General features: G+C 34.8%; 1 protein-coding gene across 1 annotated transcript in view; it reads left to right on the top strand.

Moving 5' to 3' along the window:
* LOC122808510 overlaps nucleotides 1-23,696 on the top strand; it is an 873,313-nt gene that overhangs the window by 358,617 nt on the left and 491,000 nt on the right. The window contains exon 3 of the mRNA XM_044079466.1: nucleotides 13,205-13,295. Within this exon, the coding sequence (XP_043935401.1) occupies nucleotides 13,205-13,295 (91 nt within the window). The remainder of the gene's footprint in view (nucleotides 1-13,204; nucleotides 13,296-23,696) is intronic.

Below are 23,696 nucleotides of genomic sequence, written 5' to 3'. Positions count from 1 at the left end.
GCTTCCAACTTGACTCCTGCTTCTTCTTGGTCTTGGACAGCATTTTTTTTTCCTTTTATTATAGCGTCTGTTTATTGCTGCTCTTCACCAGACAGGTTTACTCTTCCTTGAGGAAAATGATTTGGTCCTGTCAGGTATTGCTGAGTCCACACAGCTATATAGGTGCTCATATAGATTTTGGGTGTATGATTGGATATTAGTGCTTATTCCAATAGAAGGGATGGTGGCTGTGAAGATGCTTATACCTGCTCTCAGGAGGTTGTAGTCAGCTTTGGAAACGTTTTTTTGTTTGACCTGGAAAGGTGGATGGTCAGAGGAGATGGTGACGTTGAAAGTGATTGTTTTATGGCAGGATCTTACCAAGAAGGATGACACTGTAAGGGTGCTGCAGTGGCTACTCATGTTGGTTAGTACCAGGTCCAGGATATTTTCACCTCTTGTGGAGGAGTTGACCAGCTGATCCAATGCACTGACATTGACAAAGTCGAGGAATCTCAGGGCATTCGTGTTTGAGCTAGAATAGGTCTTCCACTCTATGGTTGGTTATTAAAGTTGCCCAGGATCAGGTTAGAGGGTTGAATCTTGATGGATTCAAGTAAGTTCAGATAGGTGGAGTGGGCCTCCTGAGTCATGGTTTGGGGTCTGTAGCTAGCTATGATTTCAGTAGGTGTTTTGTCAACAGTCAACTGCGCCTGGAGTGTCTCCTGTGTGTCATACTGTCTGACCAGCCTGGAGGTGTCTATGTCTTTGATAAATATTGAAACTCCACCTCCTTTGGCTTTGTAGCTCTCCATTTGGGGTCTGAAAGTATGGTAGGACAAGTAACCTGGTAAGGCTGGGGTGCTCTCAGCAGCTTTGAACCAGGTTTCAGTGACTGCACAAATGTCAGCATCTTCCAGGGCAAGGAATGCTTGCAATGAATGCAGTTTCATGTTAAGACTCCTACCATTTAGCAGCATGACCTTTAAATTTCATTTAGAAGAATTTTTAACATTGGTAATTTTGTCCTCTTGACTTTACCTAAAAAAGGCACTATGGGGTAGGCAAGAGCCTTTGCAAAAAGCCTGAAGCCCAGGGGAGACAGATGAAGGCCATCTCTGACAAAGCGTTGTGGTCTGTCAATCATGTCCTCCCAGGCTGTCAGGTACTGGATCCCCTTGGAATGACACCAGAAACTAAGCCAATTGTTAAAGTCAATAATTTTCTGTTTGTATTGAGGCATCATTCTGGGTGATGGTAGGATGCTGCTTAAGGCTAGGGACATGTCTGCCTGGGACACATATTCAGTGAGTTCAATCGTGTCTCTCTTCATGTAGTCCAGAGAGGTACGTCTCAAGTCATTCACACCAGCATGGACTATGACAGAGTCATAACAGTACCTGTTGTTGAGAGACTTGAGTGCTTGAGTGATATGGTGGATTCTACCACCTGACAAGCAACTTACTAGGACTTCTCCCTTGTCTAGCCTGGTGAGGGGCACATCTGAGTGTCTCATGATAGTATCTCATATGACTAATATGTTGGGTTTGTGGCTGGCCCTTGGAGGCTGTGTGATACAGGCATGTGTACTACGTGTGGTGCTTGGTGCAGTGGGTTGTGATGTGCGTGTGTGCTTTTGCCTCGGAGGTCCCTTTTGTTTAGGTATGTTTTTGCTGAGAATCTCCACATATGTAGGAATGTACTGTGCAGATGTGGGTGGTGTTAGGGGTGTGATGTTTGTTGTCTTTGTGCAGACAACCTTCTCAGTGCCAGATGTACTGGCTTGTGATTGAGACAGCAAGGATTCTAGGTTCTTAATATAATTGCATGTCTCACATATTGTAATTATAGTTGGTAGAGAAAAAGGGTTTTCTGTGTACATGAGGCAGTTGCTACACTGTTCTCAGGATGCCCATATCAACCAGACTAACAGGAGAAACCACAGGAAATTGTCCATCCGTAGTTGTCAGAATCTGTGGAAGAGCGATTAAGGATGGTAGATTAGGTACTATCAGAATAGAATACCTATAGGTGTGAGTAGCAAATGAAAAGATGCCCAATGCTGAGAGTAAGAACACTTTAATTCCAAAAAAAAACAGATAAAAACAAATAAAAACAGGTACGTGCTTTCACGATCGCTCGCTTCTTCAGACCTTAATAAACAGTATGAAAAAACAGGCCTTTAAATACAAAAAGCTTCCAGTTAATTAAAAACAATTAAAATTGTTGGGTGTTAGCACTTATCAGTGAACTAAGCCTCACTTCTTTAGGAGAGACTTTAAAGCAACAGCACTATTCAAACCAGGTGGCACATATGCTTTAAAGTAGACAATCCATTTTAAATCAGCAAGTTCAGTCTCTTTACTCAAATCCCCTTCCCTTAAACTTTCATTTAATTTCTGTAGTACCAAGAACTTGAAGTTGTGACTCATACAAGCTTCAGATACATGTTTTGCTAATGCATTTGTTAATTTATTATTTCGTATGTCACTCTGATGCTGCAGAATCTTGTCCTTAAACATACGATTTGTCTTCCCTATGTAAAATGAATCACATACATTACACTTAGTCATATAGACTAAATTTTTCGTACAGCAGTCTGCATAAAAGGACAGATGCATAGGTTCCATACTTAATGGATACATAATCAAGTGTGTAGACCATATATAACTGCATGCCTTACAAGACTGGCATGCATGAGTGCCCTTATGCTGGGAGGTGAGATGCCTGTATGGTTCAGTGTGTTTATAACAGAGTCGCTGTTTTCAGTTCTTGGTATTTTTAAAACAAAACTTAGGAACTGGTTCTAAATGTTCACTGATAGAGGGATCAGTCATCAGGATGAACCAATTTTTCTTTATAGCTTCACAGACTTTATTAACCTCTGCTGAATAGGTCAAACAGACCCTGTTTACACCCTTGGTGCTGTTAGCCTCTGTGTCCCTCACTATACTTGAGGAGCTGTCAGAGAAGTAGGGTTTTACTTTAACACCAGCCAATGTATTCAGTTCTCTAATTTCCTTATCTATCTCAATGCTGTTATAGCCCCTCTTCAATAGATCTACCTTTAGCACTGTTAAAGCTTGCTCTAAGGAGTCAGCATCAGTATGCAATGTCATGCACCTAAGAACCTGATTTTTAACCACGTTCCTAGTAATGTGGGATGAATGCATACTAGAATGATGTAAGATGTTATTTTTCCTGCATGGTTTCCTATACATTTTAGTGGACATGTTACCTAACATATCTTTGCTCACTGTAATGTCTAAAACATCAATAATGTCAACAGAGTAGTGCACAAAAAAAGACAAATAATTAGGTGAAGTATCTAACATGTCCACAAAGGCTTGAACCTCATCCATAATACCATCCCAGACAAAAAAGATGTCATCCAAAATTGCTTATAAAACATGTTATGTGTTTTATATAAATCTTTGCTGAAGACACATTCTAGCTCCCAATTGGCTAAAACTAAGTTTGCATACGTGTTGGCACATGCTGTGCCCATTGCTACCCCCACAACTTGTAGAAAGTATTCTGACTCAGAGAGAAACAAATTATTCTCTAATATCAGCTCTAGCAGGGCACAGAACATGCTAACCTTAGAGTTAGAGAAGCCACCTTCTTTAATCAAGAATCGCCTAACCCACTCAATTCCATTCTCATTGGGTATCACAGTAAACAGTAATTTCACATCTTGAGTAACAAACAACATTCTTTTGATGTCAATACTAGATCTACCCCTAGCCTAGTCATATAAATGCTCTAGAAACTGTTTACTATCTCTCAAAGCTGTATCAACTTTGTCCAATATGCCTCTCAGTTGTTTGTCGACATATATCAACATTGGCTCAGTGAGCCATCCCCTTCCTAAAACTATGGGGCAATAGGGAGGATCCCTGGTGTCTTTGTGCACTTTTGGCAATCTATAGATCTGTGGTATAGTGGGGTCCTCTACAGAAAAATAAGTGTAGAGAGAATAGTCTATCTGCTCTGTCATTAGTAAGTCATACAAAAAGAAATTCAGCCTTTTAATTATACCATTAACTTGAAATTTCTGCAATAAAACATACACTGTATTGTCATACAACACATAATGCATTTTGTCCAGATAGACAGACTTATCCAACACTACACCTCCACCTCCTTTGTCGGCTGGTCTAATAACTAGGTGCTCTGCTCTAACCAATTGATTCAGTGCCTCATGTTCATTATGTGTTAGATTAAAAAAACTTGTATTATTTTTGTCATTAAATGACCTTCTTAAGTCATCCTCACATAACTTAACAAAAGACTCCATAGTTGGAGAGTTAACTGGTGTGAATGTACTAGGTTTCTTAAAAGTGCTGCAAACTCCAGGATCACTACCTGGAAAGATAGTCTTCAACATAATATTCCTGGCAAACACTTTAAGATCTAAAATTGTCTCCACAAGGTCCATTTTCATAGCGGGTATAAAAGTAAGACCTTTGTTCAACACAGCTAGCTGTTCTATTGTGAGCTCACTAGATGACGTTAAAAACCAAGTTATTCATTTACAACTGCGAGTCATAGGGGCTTTGGAGTAAGTCGGGCAGTCTGACTGCATCCTGCCTCTCCTTCTGTGACTCTGTGACCTCCCTATACATTTGTCCTGCCTGATAGGTAGTGCTTTTTCCAAAAAAATGAAGACTTCAAGTTAGTATTCTTATTAAGGACAGAGCTCTTGTCCAAGAAAATACTAGGAATTTTAGGCCTAACTACAGAGTCTAAGCTCTTCATATTAACTACATCTAGAGCACAACCTGAATTACATATTACAGAATCATTGGATAGATGTACATCAATACCATCCCTTACATCAATCACAGATAAAGAAACTACATCTGAACTGCTAGCAGCTTGTAAACTAGTAGCAACAGAAAAACCCATACCTGTTCCTTCACTTACAGAGGCTAAAGATACATTAACAGATGAACACTCATCAGATTGTCCTGATCTGAGTGAGCTATCCTTAGCCACAGTAGGCAGAGCATCAGTACTTACAGTTCTACTAGGTGAATGACCACCTATAGAGATACAGTCAGAATGAGCAGTTTGTTTGATGGCTGTAAAAGTACCAGATACATCCAAAGGTTCATTCAGTGCATTTAAATCCACTCGCAAGCTTTCCGTACTTACATGTTTAGTCGCAGGCGTTTTTTGGTGGAGGTTGACATCACCTTTTCCCACAATAAGTTTCTGAGCATTAACACAGTCTACAGCTCGTCGTGCATCACCAACTACTCTATTAACAGCTCTGGGAGTCACAGTTGTGGTGCATTGCTCTAACAATGATGTACTTCTTGTAGGGGCATTCGGCTGAGTATACCTCGGCCAGGAGAACACATTACCATTGCGGAAGTCCACAAAATCCCTGCGGAGCTTTTTAGTCTTCTCTTTCTCTTATTTTCTCTTATAAAGAGATACATTAAGTAATAAGGAGTGCCTTTAAAGCAACAGCACTATTCAAACCAGGTGGCACATATGCTTTAAAGTTGACAATCCATTTTAACTCAGCAAGTTCAGTCTCATTACTCAAATCCCCTTCCCTTAAACTTTCATTTAATTTCTGTAGTACCAAGAACTTAAAGTTGTGACTTATACCAGCTTCAGTGACATGTTTCGCTAATGCATTCCTAAAGAAGAGAGGCTTAGTTCACTGATAAGTGCTAACACCCAACAATTTTAATTGCTTTTAATTAACTGGAAGCTTTTTGTATTTAGAGGTCTGTTTTTTTCATACTGTTTGTTAAGGTCTGAAGAAGTGATCAATCGTGAAAGCTCTTACCTGTTTTTTTTTGTTTTTATCTGTTTTTGGAATTAAAGTGTTCTTACTGTCAGCATTGGGTATCTTTTCATTTGCTGAACTTTGTTTTTGTTTTTGGATATCCTAGATTCCACTACGTTCTCTTGCTGCAGTTATTGTTTTTTGTTCGCCAGTGGAATCATGGCTGAGAGTATTAATTTGGATTTGAGATGTGCAACTGGACTGAATAAGTCGATGTATAAGGAGAAAACAGTGGATGTCAATACTAAAGGTACTGTAGGGATAGCTGTCCTTGCTAATCCCCTGATTGGTGCGTCTTTTAGTGATGAGGATGTTGCATCTAATAATGTTGACTATAATGAAGTACAAGCTTTTAAAAAGGCTTTGAGAGTACTAGAGGATAAGCTGTTTAAGCATAAGTGTCTGCTCTGGCAACGCTTTCATTTTGAAGCAGCTATATTCCATCAGATAGTCCCTAGAGGGCTATGGGTACTAAAAATGCCATCATATGGTGATAGTTTGCCTGAATTGCTTAAAAGTTGGCAAACTCTTACCTTGCAACTAAGTCTGGACTATATGGCACTATTCAATGACTATTTTCGCCCTGAAGACGATACCTTATCACAAGAAATCAATGACTTAACTTCCCATCTGATGAGCACATTTAAAGCAGCGGAGTTTGAGCAGCTACTGGATGACTACTTACTTAATATCTCTCTTTATGAGTGGCTCCAAAAGAAGAGAGGCTTAGTTCACTGATAAGTGCTAACACCCAATGATTTTAATTGTTTTTAATTAACTGGAAGCTTTTTGTATTTAAAGGCCTGTTTTTTCATACTGCTTGCTAAGATCTGAAGAAGCGAGCAATCATGAAAGCGCTTACCTGTTTTTATTTGTTTTTATCTGTTTTTTGGAATTAAAGTGTTCTTACTGTCAGCATTGAGCATCTTTTCATTTGCTGAACTTTGTTTTTGGATATCCTAGATTCCACTATGTTCTCTTGCTGCATAGGTGTGAGTAGGGCCAGATAAAATCAACACAGTAGTTGCAAGGGAGGGCATCAATTACACAGGAGTGCTGGTAAGGGAAAAATGCAGCTGAGATACCTAGCAATGGATTAAAACAGTGCTGCAATAGTGCACGATGAGCAAACAAGCACAACACACTGCAAACAAAGGGTTTAGATACCAGAAAAGATGGAAGAATCTAGATGCTCAAATTACTACCTAATCCTGCTAGCCCCTGCACTTTCAATCAATCACTCATGCTAGAGAAGGTCAGGCAGCCCTGTTATTCTCACTAACAGAGAAGACAAGCCCCTACCAGCATAAGATGGCTGCCAGAAACACAGGAAACTCAACCAGAAAAACAACCAGGCCTGGATACTGCACACCTCTATCCAGACAATGCTACCTGACAAGAACACAGAAACCTCACGCAAAATGCACAGAAAAACACAGATAGAGTACTCACAAACAGAAAATATAGCTCTCCATATGAAAAAGCAGTTTACAGTTAAGTAATTCAATAAAAATGCAATTACAGTAATGAAACACTATCTAGCAAAGAAAATACAGTTAAATCAATATAAAACAGTACATAAATGCAGTGAAATGGTAAAACAAGCTTTATAACAGTGCAAAATGTAATAAATTAGCTGTATAGCACAACTATAAGCATTAAGAAGTGCAATTCAGTGAAATAAATGTAAAAAAAAATACTTATTTTGCTCTTGGAGCCTCGGGGAATTTCTGCTTTGTCACAGTGATGAATCACCACTCCTCAGCCTGGTAAAAACAAGCACATCCCCGTGCAGACACAGGGCTTAAATACCAGAAAAGATGGAAGATTCTAGAAGCTGAAATTACTACCCACTCCGACTAGCCCCTGCACTTTGAACCAATCACTTGTGCCAGAGAAGTTCAGGGAGCCCTGTTACTGTCAGTAACAGAGAAGACAAGCCCCTACCAGCATAAGATGGCTGCCAGAAACACAGAAAACTCAACAAACAAATCAACCAGGCCTGGATAAAGCAGGCCTTTATCAAGACTATGCTACCTCACAAGAACACAGAAACCTCACAGAAAATGCACAAAAAAGCACAGATAGAGCACTCACAAACAGCAAATGCAACTCTCAGTATGGCAAATTATTTATTTGCCTTTGTTTACCAGGAATGTCTGACAGGGTAATATCCATTTTCATCAGAGGCTCAGGGAAAAAGCTCCATTTGCTTACATTGCATTATACTAAGTTCCAATTTAAACACTGAGTATTTACATCTCTATTTACATTTATTCACACACAGTAGTTACTATACATTCTAAGATTTTACAGAGGTGGAAGTTACTAAAGAGAAAGCCCGTGTGCATCTTACAGGATTGTACAGGCAGCAGTTATGTATAAAAATTGTTTTGTCATTTCAGTGAGAATTTGAGAGTAGTCTGTTTAAGGAGAGTATTTGGAGAGTACTGTACGGTGAACACAAAATTTCAACCTTGTAATGTGCATGTCCAGGAGCAGGATTGGTTAATATGTTGTTTAAGCAGTGGATTAAAACTATTGAGTTTGTCAGAGAGGTTAATTCATGTGGGGATACTATTCCAGAGTTTAGCAATGTATTGGGAGTAGAACGTGCCTCCTGCAGCATTATTTGACTCATTTGTAAGTAATAACAATTTGTTACTAGAGCAGAGGTCCCTTGCTGAACAGTAGGACAGTAACATTTGTATATTAACATTTGTAACATTTGTAGTGCAGGACATTTTTTGTTTGATGAGTGACTTTGTGTGCTGTAGTTAGTTGTGAATATGCTAGGTAGTTGTGTAAATCAAGCCAGTTTAATTGATTTAAGCTACGGCAATGGTAGGTCCTATGAGAGAGATTGGTGTCAAATGTAACTATTTTATTGTAGCAGGAGGCAAGTTTCTTTCTTTGAGTATTGTTTACATTTGTTAGGATAGGAGCAGCATATAAGAGAGTTGGCAATAAGAATGTGGTGGCTAGAGTTTCCTGGCAGTATATGTAAGGAATCCATTAGAAAATTTGAAATTGTTGGGGAGGGCCTGTAATTTGCATCCAGACAGGAGAAAAAAAATAATGGAATGGTTTAATAATAATCATTATTTAATGTATACTACTAATGATAAAAGAATGAGCAATTACAATGACTATGTAAAAGCTGCAGTACTGTAAATGCATTAAACAAACTGATGTGCTTATACACCCAGAAACACAATTTAAATATTATTCCAAGGGAAAAAAACAGATTGCAGAACTCTTTTATGATTTATTGTACATCTTGTGAATATAAAATGAGAGTTGGAGAACATATACAGTGCATTAAAGAATATGATAAAAGAAATGCACTGTATAGTTTGGAAGGAATACAAAAGTATTCATTTTCAGGTGGTGGAAGTTATACATAAGAAAGATTGAGGTGGTAATGTCAAACAATTGTCTGCTGAATTTTAAAAGCTTTGGTCCTTTGTGTGCAAATAAGTTGTATAGAAGAGAAAAGTTAATTAAGTAAAAGTAGAGAATTGAGAAAGGAAGTCAAAATTATCTAAACAAAAAGCAAAAAGTAAAAAATAAACAGACGTTATTAGGACTAGTTGGATCCTGATGCATCTTAGGCATCATTATTACCAGCATATTTATGCAAAAGAGGTATTGACCATATTAATTAAAAAAAATCAGATGAACAGGCTCAGTCTGAAGTAGCAAAGAGCATCCAAACAGATGAAATTATCAAGAAGTAAAAAAGTTCATCTTGTGCAGTGAGTGGTAAAAGCAACAATGGATTAAATAGCCAAAAGCAGAAGGGACAGAGAAGCGATACGTTAAGTGCAAGATCGACTAAGATTAAATAGCCAAAAGCAGAAGGGACTGAGAAACGATATGCTAAGTGCAAGATTGACTAAGGTTAAATAGCCAAAAGCAAAAGGGACAGAAAAGTGATATGTTAAGGAAAAGTTCGATGACTCCCTACAATATTTACTTTCATTAGCGATCTTCCATGCCTCTAGCACAGGATATGGGTGTCAGATGTTTATTGAGAAGAAAGACTGTGTGAATATGATTTTACAGGCTTTGCTAGCACTGCAGCTCAAGGGCTTTTTGGGAATGACCAGGTGGAGATGTTGCAGTTAATGGACATTAACTGCGAACTAGAAAGTTAGCATGTAGAACTGCCTCATAGTCCTCTGAAAGAATTCAACAGTGTTATTAAACAGAGTTTTGGATGACATTTAATTATCTTCGAAGGTTTTAATATTAGAATATGAATTCTGACTTTATGAATGTCCATTTTAGTCTGCTTTATATGGCTTACTTAAAATGCAAAAAAAAAAAAATGGATAAAATTCACAGTTACATCCTAATGATTTATGCCATCATTACCTAACTGAGATTGCTTGCATTTTTTTCATAGATGAGTACTAGGCTAACTGCCCTGAAGGGCCATATCAAGTCAAGCCAATAAACTAGAGTCAGAATCAAACTATGCATCTTGTGTTTATGAACTGAAAGATCTTAACCATTATACCAAGCCCACCCTTTTTATTTTTATTTTTTTGAAAACTCAGTGTGACCATTGTTCCTAATTATTTTATTGTCACTCAAGACTTCTTATAATTTTTCATTATTGTGTCTTATATGGAAGAAAACATGTTGGTTACCATTGATATAGCTACACTGTGTATTGGCTATACACAATTTAACTTAAGATGCATTAGGTGCTGAATTCTAAAAATGTTGAAATAACATTACAGATGGCCTCGTCTATCTTACACTTCTACCCTAAAGAGAGATTACAGCTCTGACCCCTGTGTTATGCTATACCAGGGCATAGATTAACTGTACCTGAAGTTGTGTGAATGACAAAAAGCTATACAAGCTGAGCAACTTTAATGAGACTCACAGACAAAGTCTGCCACACATTCAGTGTTAACAATTTTTTAGCTAATATCCATGATGCATAATATTAAATCACATTAATTCATTAAAATAACTTTTCATAAGTATAAAATATTTTAATCATCAGGTGAGCTTCATCATTGAAGTGGTTAATAAGCTGTTGGTATATGGTCCACATTTTTCCCATTCGTTCCACATTTTGAGAGTTAATGTTCCACATTTTTTAAATGGAATTTTGAGAGCTATGAATGACTCACACACGAATGCTACTTCTGCACATGTAAACAGTCCCTTTCTGGCTCCTACAAACTCAGTTCCTGTGTGATTACAGCTCCACCTTTAGGTTGAATCTGGTATTGGAGGCATATGGCCTTTCCATAAGGTACTTCCAAGATTATTAAGTCTGAAACATAAGGAGCAAGCTCTAAACCATTTAGCCTTATTGGATATTGAAATTTAATACTGGTGTTAAACGCAATGAAAAAATCTAGAATTTCTAAGCACGGTGGGGTTACTGACCCAAATACAAACTCAGAAATGGTAATGTGCTTCCGTGATTCCTCATTAGACCTATTCTTAGACTTGTACTCTGTGTACACTACTCCAAGTGCAAACTGTCTAGTAGTCCAACAGTAGAAGGGTGGCTGGCAGAATTTATCTGATATTTATTTGGCAATATTTCAGCTCTCATTTCTCTAAAGCACAGTATAATTGTATTTAACAATATTGGTCAAAAAAGACACCTGGTACTGCTATAGATGCCAGTATGACACCAAGTTATACTTATATTTTTGTAAAATTTTTGGAGAAATATTTTGTATTTCTCTGATGAAATGGTTTTCATTTCATTTGGTAGGTAATAAAATGTTTGCTGTCAGTGTATTTCTTATTTGGAAAGTTAGTTTCAGAATTTTTGGAAGAATCTTAATGATTCCAGAGTAATGTCTTAAGTTTAAGGTCTATATTTCATATCCACAGGAAATCTGTTGCATTTTCGGATATGTTAGTTTATTTTGTGGATAATGTTTGTCTAATAAATAATGTATTTATCATCGTACATTTCATTAGAAGCAGAGGTTATAGTTTCGAAGTTAAGAAAAAAAACTCCTGCCTTTTACTTTGTAGTCTTTTAAATGTAAAGAATTAGACATTTGCTTGATATGCTGTCCATTCTTGTTCCTGTAGACTATACTAGTGGCATGTTCTTTGCATGAATATACATTTGTAAAATGGCCTAAGTGATTGATAATGTTGATTTGAACTCACAGTTGTTATGCTGTTTTTTAAATGGACAGTGTTTATATATGTAAATGTGTATGTATATATATATATATATATATATATATATATATATATATATATATATATATATATATATATATGTAGGTTCATAGGTTAGTAGTAAGCTAACTGCTCTTGCGAGCCATTTTAAGCCTAGCCAATTATTCCTTGTGAGACTCAAACCCCCCTGCACCTTGTGTTTGTAAGGCAAACACCTTAACCATTAAGCCACCCTCCCAAGGAGTGTGTATTCATATATTCTGTACTATGCTATGCTGCGTTGTGGTATATTCATATATTCTGTGCTATGCTATGCTGCATTGTGGTAGCTTCCAGAGGAAGGGTTTTGGACCGCAATGCATATAAATATGGTGATGCTATCTGGTAAAATAGATATTGTTCATTTATTTGTTGCTGCTTATTTTTTAATTTCTTAATGTATACGTATATGTCTGTGCTAATTGTGAGCATTTTTGTATGAATACATGTATACCAATAGAAAAGCAATGTTGCTTGATCTTTCTAGATTGTTGGTACATGGATGTAGCTTGTTTTTAGAATATGACAATAACAATTTGAACTGTAGAAACTATGTAGGAGATACAATGCAGAACATGGAATGTGTCACATTTCTTGCACAGAAAAGCATGTTTGAGAAGGACTTCCTATTACTGATTATTTGTAAATAAATCTGAAAATACAAATCTACTGTTTGTTTATGGTTGTCATCTATCAGTCTCTTAATTTGAAGAAAGCTTATGACAAACAGGAATTCTAATCCTGACCTTGGTATAGAATTGCTGGCTATACATTGCAGAATGATATCACTTATTGTTTGTATCTTGTATCTTTCGGCTTTTCCCAGTTAGGGGTCACCACAGCGGAACTCCGGTCCGCTAATGATTGGTAGTGGATTTTTACGTACCGGGTTACCAGCCCTGACGCACAACCTTCAATGAAGGCATGCCCCATTCACGTATGCCTCCACACAGAAGACGCTCTAGCTGAGAATCGAACGGGACAACGTCTTGCTATGAGGCGACAATGCTACCGCAGCACCACCACCGCAGTTAAAGAGTGATTTTAAGATTAAAAGTGAAATAAAACATTAGTGGTGAGAATGTGAATTATACAGCAGACCCTTTCTGAGTGAAGAATTCAGGTTTGTAACAGAACATAGTATGTGCTTTGCTTTTGTGCTACCACAAAGTAATCCATGCTTCCATTTTCTCTGTGTAGGATAGACCTCCCTCCTTCTCATAAACCAGTCCCTCCGTCAAAAAAGAAACAGCAAGAAATGAAAAGTCACCTTACAGCAGATGACATCCAGGTAATGCTGACATAGTTTTATTATTGCATGTTTGTTTTTTTGTTTACAGAAGTATCTCAGGTTAGGCGACATTTATGTTACAGACTGTAAACACAATGCACCTTTCCAAATGAACAACAGGGGAGTGAAGGAGGGTGTTAGAACTGCTGCACTCACAACTGAGTAAGCTTTATAGGTATTCTCATTCCCTTTCACGTATCTAAAAGTGCAGTTTTGGGGAATCCATTAATGCTACTGTGTAGCAGATAACAGACAAGCAGGGAAAGTCAGGCATTTTCTGGTGACTCCTTAAGATTACCATTTTTCTCTCTGTCCAGGATTTTCAAAACTGTGATTGACAACCATGATAAAGGAAGTCAAGATGAGAGTAATAAGAAATGGAAATTGGACCAATGCATGAGATATAGGTTGCCAGGAGGAAATAACTGTCACAGCCATACGTCAGTATCTGGGAGAACAAAGAGAATTGCCTAGAAACAGGGATGCTGCTTGTGTTGATGTGAAAAGGTCATTCTGAACTGCAAAGACAGACAATGGAGGAAAAAACTTATGTAGCACATTGTACAGAGTTAGCATCTCTGCTTGGATCTCTGAAAGTATTTATATACAGAAACAGTTGTGGGACTGTAGAATGGACAAAAGGAATGGGTGGCAGTAAACAAATCCACAGAAGAATTCACACAGCTGGAGAGAGGGGGAGGATAGTGCTAGAGGGAAGAAATGTTTGTAATTGTCCCAGGTGATTTCCTCTATGGTAAAGTTATCAGCTATTGTCACACAGAATGTTGGGTAGTTGTTCATCCCTTTGAGCTTTGCAAACAAGAAGTTTGTTTTTCTGAAGAATAGGGACTAGCTTCTCAGATTTTTTTGTAAAGGAGTTGGCATTGTTCAGACTTAGTGTACCTCCCAGTGCCCTTTCTAGGACGTGCATTATCCAAATTGGTGATCTTATTGCCTAGGATTGATTGTGTTACTCAGATTCTATTTCCTTTTTTTTCTCGATTGTGCTATATAACATCTCACGTCATCCCTTGCCCAACCATATTATATGAATGCAGGGTCATATTCTGTACTAGATTATTACTTTAGCTCTAGAATTAAATGTTTTTACCTATAGGCTTAAAGGAAGTATTACTAACAAATGTGCTAAAAAAAGTGATAATTCCTGCGTTGTCTCAAACCTTCCATTTTGTAAAGTTTCTGGAAAATGTGGCATTTGTACAACATGATCTTTACCTTAGACAACAGTATATAATATAATTAAGATTCATTTCAGTCTGAACTCCCGATACAATTGACATAATCAGAAACACCTTTTGTTATATAGGCATCCTTTTTAGCTTTTCTTAACTTGTATAATGTGTTATATTGTTTGTTTCACCTATATTATAAATAAAACTGTATATCTTCATTTGACTATGTGATCAGCTCATTGTGTTTTATTTTTTAAGCATTATCTTGTTATTTTTTATTTTTAATTATTTATTTATCCTTTGCTGACTATGTTAGTTCCACTAGACTAGTAGCCTCTTTTCAAGGAAGACTGAGGTGGTATTTATACTACTAGGGGAAATTTGGCCAGGGCATTGGAGAGCATCCCATACTTTGCATCATACAGGGATGCAGTTTGCAATCACACTTCCTGCTTCCTATTCTAGGATGCTGGTGGCTTGGCGAAACATGAAGAAAGATGGAGATTCGAGAAAAAGTTAAGGAGATGGCTAGCAAAGAAGATAATGTCGATGAAACTGAATTTGCTTTGGAAGTGAAGGAGTCTGATCCTGCTCAAAATGTATGTTATGGAGGACAAAGATGGAAGAATGGAGCAGTCAGCTAAGAGGTAACCAGAGTGGAGTGCTGAGTTAAAACTGAATGCACAAGATTCTGAAACAGTGTTTCAAGAAAAGCTGTTTCAAGATGAATCACAGGATGTATTTATGACTACAACCTTCCAATCATGAGGATTGCAAGATGTTTATATGAGTGATATGTTGAGCCAAAGTGAACTGGAGAGTGAAGTAGCAGCTTTGTGGGGAGAGATTATGGACAAAATACAAGAATAGGAGGCAGTAGCTATGAGAGAAATGAAGAAGTCATATGCCCAGATGGTGATGTAAGGGGAGAGACAAGCAGGGGTGATAAGAGAGATGGCAAGTAAGAAATTTTGGTAAGATTGAGCAGTAAAGAAGAAAAAAAACTTGAAAGGTATGAGGCTTGGGGTAGTATAATTTTATAGATGTATATAAATGGTCTTTTTGTGACTGTTATTTTTTTACTCTGAAAAGGCTGAAGAGATTGAAAATCAACTTTGTAAATACAGTGAAGTTTTTTGAATAAATACTTCCAGACTTTGAAAGTAGAGTTGGGACTCACTTTTTGTTCTGTTGTTGAGAATATCAGCTGGTTCCTGCTCTTGCTTTTGTTGTTTATCCTTTAATATGACTAGTGAGTCCATGATATTTAGAGAGTCTGGTTTGGACATGTTTCAACGTAATGGTGAGAATTCTGGTCGTGTCAATGTTCTTACGAATAATGAAGTTGAACCTGCTCTAACTAAAACAATACCTGAAGGTCCAGGTGGTTCTGGTCTGGGTATTATGAAAAAATGGGAAAATTTAAGAATGAGGTCTGCTATCAATCCTTTTGCTACAGTAGGCAAAAAAGTTACTATACCTGATAATCCTGATGCTCAGGATTTATGTACGAAATTGGAGAAGTTGATATTTAAAGAGACAGCGGTATTTTACAACATTGGTAGTCTTGAAAGATATGCTGAATTAGAAATTACACCTCGAGGTTTAAGATCAGTTAAGAACCCTTCTACACCGTTTGATCTTAATGATGAAATAGATCAAAAATTTCATGAACGCTGGATAGCGGCTGCACATCGGTGCAGTGTTGAATGGGTTTCTATTTTAACTGAAAGAGATAATATCAAAAAGGAAAAAATTGTGAGTGAAATGAAACAAGTTTGTGATCAATTAGTTAGCTTGACTTCTAATACCACTTTAGAAAATTTCCTGATGGGTATAAATACGAAATTAACCAACTATGAAAAAGATCTTATTGATCGAAAGAAGTACAAGCTTAATAGAGACATAAAAGATTATGAACACAAGAGGGCGTTTGTGTTCTCTAACAATCAGAGAACTAGGAAGAAGGCTGTTACGTTCCAGAGATAAGAGTAAAGGCTTCCTGTCAGGTGAAAGTGGTGCATCATCAAGAAGATGACAGAGAGAACTTTCCTGAATTACCAGGAGCAAGGTTTCCAGAAGACATTTCGAATTCAAATGGACAATACACGAATACCAGGAAAAGGGGTTGAATTATTCAGAACGCCAAAGAGACATGGACATTTTAAAAGAGGTAGATGGACTTGATTCTGTCAGTGAAACTGTAAGTAATGATTATGTGGTCAACTTATCGAATTATATGTTGGATAATGTGGAAAGGGTATTTTGGAAAGGGGTTGAAGTATGTTCCTACCTGCTTTCCGAAAAAATATGAGTTAAAACAGAAGTGTTTCAACTGTTAAAATCAATCTTAAAGAGTATTTTTCTAGACATAATTTAGAATAATAACAGCTCTATTACGGAAATGTTTAACAGTGATAGTGAGAATGATGAGGATAATGACGACATGGTTAATGCATATAGTACATTTAATGTTAACAAGTTAAAATCAAATAGTTCACATTAATACAAAAGTTTGAATGTGTATTAAATTTATTGATGGAAAAAGAGCTAGAATGTTTTTTGAAACAAAAACATGATTACAATCTAACAAGAATAGAGTGGAATAAACTGCAGGGACTTAGTAAGAATAAGAATATAGTGTTTAAGCCTAAACTGGTCAATTTGGGTAACAAAAATGTTTATCTTGAGATTGATTTAAAATACATAAAGGAAGCAGAAGCTGACTTTATGAATTTGTTACAGAAAGGTATTAGGTTACATTATTTCACAAAATCTGATGTTGACTACAGAATAATTATTAAAAATACTCAAATGGCAAGATTTTTAAAATACACAAAAATTTCAATAGCCCTCCGGGTCGTCCAATTGTGTCAGCTCATGGCTTCTTTACTTATAATATGTGTAGTTTGTTACATGATGTATTAATTGATAAAGTTATGACATTACCTTCCTATATCAAAGATTCTTATGATTTTTTACAAAATATCAAAGGTATAGTTTGGGAGGAAGGAATGTATTTATTACTGCAGATGTAGAGAGCTTATATACAAACATCTCCCATTTTTGGGGATTAGAAGCTATTAAATTTTTTCTGAGTGATTGTCCTAGAACACACTATATATTAGAAATGACAGAATTTTGTTTAAAAAATAATGCTTTTGAATTTAATGGTAAATTATATAAGCAATTAATTGGAACAGCGATGGGAGCAGCATTTGCTCCAGCTTATGCTAATTTATTTATGGGGATGTTTGAGAATGAATTTATATATAAATTACCTTTCTTCAATACATATGTCATAAAATATTATAGATTTATTGATGATCTTATTTTTATATGTAAAGATGGTTATGAATTTTGTGATGAATTTATACAGAACTTAAATATTAATAAATATGGTATCAAATTTGGGGATGTACAGATAGGTTCTGAAATTAATTTTTTGGACATTTCTCTTAAAGGTATTAATAATCAGTTAATTCATACTAGTATATATAGAAAATTTGATGAAGTTAGTTGGAAAATGTGTGGAAGAGTTTGTCATCACACACAATCGTAAAAAGTATACCCTATGGAGAGTTTATGAGAATAAAAAGGCTTAACTCAGATGTTAATTTAGCTTTTGAGGAATCTTTAAGAATGGCTAAATTATTTATTAATAGGGGTTATGATATTAATGCAGTTAAAAACAATATTATAAAGGTGTTCAAAAGTAGTTTTGATATAAAAACAACTGATGGAAAATATAATGAATATAGATACAATGAATATTCAACTAGTGAAGAAAAAATATTCTTTGTGACAAAATATACGAATTTTTCCCATATTATGAATGAATTGATTAAGCAGTATTGGTACATTATCAAAAATGAAGTTGATTCTTTGAATAATATTAGATTAATTGTGTCATATAAGAAAGCCAAAAGCATTAGAGACTTTATAGTCCATAGTATATTTAAACAATCTACAATTCAGATAATAACTAGTTTAAAAGAGCTGGGCACCTTCCCATGTGGAAGTTGTTCAGTGTGTAAATATATAGTAACTGAAGTAGAAAAAATTAATGGAAAAAATTTTAGTGTTAGGGCTAAGTATTCATGTAGAAGTAAGGGATTGATTTATACTATTTTACAGACTAAAAGAACATGTTAGAGATGTAAAAAATAAAAAACTAAATAGTCCCATTGCAGAACATTTTAACTTGTGTCATGGTGGAGATATGAGTTGTATGAAAGCAACAGTTTTGGAACATGTACCATTACATTTTAATAATGTTGATTTTCAGAAAAGTGTATTGAGACAAAAGGAGTCTGTCTTAATTATGAAATATGGTACTCTGGCTCCATATGGTTTAAATAAGGAATGTAATTGGCAAAGCCTTGTAAGGGCTATATCTTTAAATTTTTGAATTTTTTATGTTTTAATTGAATAATGATTTAATTGAATGTAATTAAATATGTTATAGATGTATATAAATGGTCTTTTTGTGACTGTTATTTTTTACTCTGAAAAGGCAAGAGATTGAAAATCAACTTTGTAAATACAGTGAAGTTTTTTGAATAAATACTTCCAGACTTTGAAAGTAGAGCTGGGACTCACTTTTTGTTCTGTTGTTGAGAATATCAGCTGGTTCCTGCTCTTGCTTTTGTTGTTTATCCTTTAGTATAATTTCACCTTTGGGTATCTCTCCTAAGGAGGCAAGAGCATTTATACATATTAACAAAGATACTTACTGTAACATTCTGTTTTAGACAGAGCAATATATGGACACATTTTTACACAACATGAAATTAAGAGAAACGGTAATCCATGGAACTTATATGTGGTACAAACATTTAACAGAGAGACAAAAAAAGAAAAATTTTGTGCAGTTTCAGATGGATGTTGAAAAAGAAGAGTTAAAAGAGGTTTTAAAGACTTTATGTAAAGATGTCATGGACATTACAAAAAATTATGATAATAGAGATTTTTGTACTGGAGGCCAGGAATGTGGTGTAATTTTGAAAATGGAAATGAAAATTTACGTCTTCCACGCATGATAAATGTAGAAGGAACTAGGGGTATTTTAAAATATAGAGGACAACTGAAAACATGTTTTTTTGTGGAAAATTTGATTATTTAATTAGTAGTTGTGACAAAAGAAAGTGTTTTATTTGTGGTAAATTGGGGAATGATGCTAAGAAATGTGATGTGATATACAGAAAATATGGACAAACAGGACACCCATGGGTGGATTGTGAAGATAACATGGAAGTTAAAGAACAAGAAAAGAAACAGAAATTTTAGCATAATATAGAAGGAAATTTAGAAGATCTGCATGACAAACAATTAATAGCAGAAGAAAATGCTAAAGAAGAGAAATTAGCATATGAAAAAAATGAAGAGGAGAGAATAATACAAGAGTCAACTGGAGATATATGTATGGAATGGAGAATGGTTAAAGGAAAAAAATTCCATAGGAAGAAGGGTGATATATAGAAAAAAGAAATTTAAAAGTGTAGGTGTGAAAGAAAATAAACAAGCAAAGGGTAGAACTACAGTGGGATAAAATATATATAGGAAGAAAGGTGAAAATCCTAGCTATAAATGTTAACAGTATAAAAATATTAAAAGAAGATTATAGGTATTGTAATGGTGTTTAACACTTGATAAGGATGTCATTGTATTAGAAGATACAAGAATACTAAAAGAAAAAAGGTTGCAAAAAGAATAATTATGGGATGGTGACATTATTTTGAATTTCAGAAAACATACGTGTTCATGTCACAGAAAAATAAGAATTTTAGATCAGTAGGACTGGGTAAAATAACTGTGATAGATATAAGGTAGAAAAAAGGGAGCACTTTATAATCTCAAAATACTGAAATGTCGAATTTCAGTATCTCAAGACTATAAAGCCGAATGTTTACAATAGAGAAAGTTCATAATCGCAAATTCGAATATCTCAAATTTGTGGTCATGGCCTTATGCTACGTAATGTCTGGGATTGTGTGTTGATGGTGCGCGGTGCCATGTGTGGCTCTAGGTGTTATGTCAGGTAAGTGAGTATTTTGTAAGGGTTTTGAGTGGGATTTAGAGTGTATTTGAATGTGCTGATATGTTTGATGTGTATGTGAGGGACTGGAGAATGTGCTTGTATGAGTTTGCTTTTGTTTCCTGTTTTTGTGATCTCAGAGTTAGTATATATAAGTAGGGGGTGTGGAGGGGTGCAGCCCCCCAATTGGGGTTCAAGGGGTCTTGCCCCCCCTGCTTATGTGTGCATGAGTTGTGTATGTGTGTAGTTTTGTTTGTTTATGTTATGATGTGGGTGTTGTGGTACATGTATGGTGTAGTGTATGCGGTTTGTTCTGTGTTTTGAATTTCACGGTTTGGGGTTCAGGATTTTCTTGTTTTGGTGTTTATGGATTTGATTTCATGGTCTTGAGATACTGAAATTCAATATTTCAGTATTTCGAGATTATGAAGTGAATCCAAAAAAATATGCCTATAGAATCAGTGCAGTATATGCATATGTCACAAGAAAAAAAGAGAAACAATGTTTAATAAAATTTTAAATTATGTTGGAGTGGAGATTTTAACTATGACTTAAGAAAAAGGAAAAAAGAAAGAACTGATGTTAGGATAATATCAGAAATAATAAAACACAGAAAATGTTATCTATTTTATATATATATATATATAGAGAGAGAGAGAGAGAGAGAGAGAGAGAGAGGGAGAGATGAATTAATGAACACTAGACTTATAAAATCAACTATATAAGGATGGAAATAGATTATTTTATAATATCTGATTGTTTGAATGTTGTACAAGAAGGAATAAAATTAACATTATTTTTCAGATCACTTAACAATCTGGGTAGAAGAAGGAAATTAAAGGAACAATATTTAAAAGTAGGTAAAGGTATTAAAATATTAAATGAAAAAGAAATAATTGAGGAAGATAGAGAGATCATCAATTATGTAAAGATCATGCAGATATGAACATTTTTTATGAAGACTGGATGGGTTAATGGATAAGTTTTGAAGAAAAATATAAAACATATTTTTTGGAATGTCAGGATATAAGAAGAATGGAAAATAAGTTTTATGAGATAAGATAGATTATTATAAAAAGAGAAGCAGATTTATGAAATGAATCAGGAGAAAAATTACAAAAGTGTTATTTAACCAAAATTACTTCTTATAAGGAAAAGGAAGAGGTTGCACCACATTTAAATAAGATAGTGAAAGAGAGCAATACAATAATAAGAGAATTAAAGGATGAGAAAGGGGAAAGAGTGATAACACATGAGGTAATATTTGAGGTAAATAGATATTATACAGAAAATACATTTGGAAGGAATGAGATAAAAGGGGAAAAAAAACGGAAAGTTAAAAAATGAATAAAGAAGGTAAAAGCCTAGGAGAAAATATAAGTGTGAAATAATTTAATGATACTTTGAAAGAAGTAAATATGGAAAAAGCTACAGGATTGGATAGAGTTGAATACCATGTGTATAGTAACATAGAGGAATGGCAAAAAGTATATTTTGTGGAAGTACTAAATAAATGGTTAGAAGAAGGGTTGGTAGGAAAAGAAATATATATTGGGTTGATGAAATTTATATGGAAAAAGGAGAAAAAGAAAATATATGGTATTGGAGACAGCATTGAACAATGCAGATTATAAAATATTTATGAAAATAATAGAAAAAAGGTCAGGAAATATGGTAGATAAACTACTTGAATATATGATTTTTGGAAAAAAGGTAAAGGATGTCAAGATTTATTAATGATATTGAGAGAAGTGATAGCTGATATTATAAATAAGAAGACTGAAGCTAAATTTATGGTAGGAGATTTTAGTAAAGCATTTGACAAGCTGCAATGTAAGTGTTTATGGGATATATTGAACGACTATAATATAAGTGACAAGATAATAAAAATATTAGCTTCAGTCTATGAAAATAATAATGTAAGAATAATATTGAATGGATGGTTAAGTGGAAATATAAAATAAGATGTGGGATTAGGCAATGATGTCCAGTGAGTGGTATTTTATTTGTATTGATTATGAATGTAGTAGTGAATAAGACTAACAGAGAGTTACAAGTAGCAGGATATAAGATGAGAGTCAGAGTCTGATTACCAGTTATTCTTACCTATGCAGATAATATAGTTTTAATTACTAAAAATAAAGATTGGATGGAAGAAGTGATCAAACAATTAAGATGGCATACAAGAAGAACGTTTTTTTAATAAATTCAGTTTTTTGGGGAGAATTGCATATTTAGTAAGTATGTATATGATTCCATTTAGGTATGAGAAATAATTAATATCTATTGCACTTTTGTTTATATGGGAGTCAAAGTTAAATCTGGTTAGAAAAGGAGGTTTGTATGCCAAAGAAGAGGAGAAATAAAAAAATCAAGGACTTTTGAGAAAAGATTGATACAGAGGAAAAATAGAAAGGTTATTTAAATGAGGAAATAAAAGAATATCAAAATAATTGTTATGGAAATTAGACATGGTGAATGTACAAAAAATAGGAAAGTGCGGTATTTAAATCTAATGAATATACATTATTATATTGGTCCATAGAGACATTTAGAATATGAAAAAAGAAGAGCTATAAAAACAAGATGTGGGTGGTGTAAGAAAATTTATGAATGCAAAAATTTTCTATGGAGACTGACAATAAGTAATTGCCTGTTAAGGCTAATATGCCATATAAAAGAATACAAGAAAGAGTATGCAATTGTTGTGGTGGAACTGAAACAATGGAACATGTTTTAAAATTGTAAAAGAATAAAATAATTGTGAAAGAAAGTATATGAAAATAAGATATTGGAAGGCATCAAAAGGGTAGAAGATACAAATATGAATACATTTGAATGTGGCTATTATAGCAATAAAAGACAGATGGAGGTGAAGAAAATTGATAAAAAATGCTTTATATTTTGTGGACTGTATGGAATGAAAGACTAAATTAAATGAAATTTAATGGAAAATGGATATCATCAGAAATTTTGAAGAAGATACATTTTTCTTTGTGGAAAAAAAGGTTGGTGAAATTGGAATGTGTAAGGATAAGGTAGGAATGTATTAAATAGTAAATGGATAATAAGTGAAAAAGTATAAAAATGTATTTAATTTGAAATTATATATAATATGAAAATAATGTAAATAATGTAAATAAGCTATGATCAATAAGAAAATCCTATTCT

This window comes from Protopterus annectens, chromosome 8.part0 (genome assembly GCF_019279795.1).
Source record: "Protopterus annectens isolate FY-2018-M chromosome 8.part0, PAN1.0, whole genome shotgun sequence".
Taxonomy (NCBI): domain Eukaryota; kingdom Metazoa; phylum Chordata; order Ceratodontiformes; family Protopteridae; genus Protopterus; species Protopterus annectens.
Note: the sequence above shows the minus strand (reverse complement) of the source record. Positions and strands in the feature narration are given on the sequence as shown.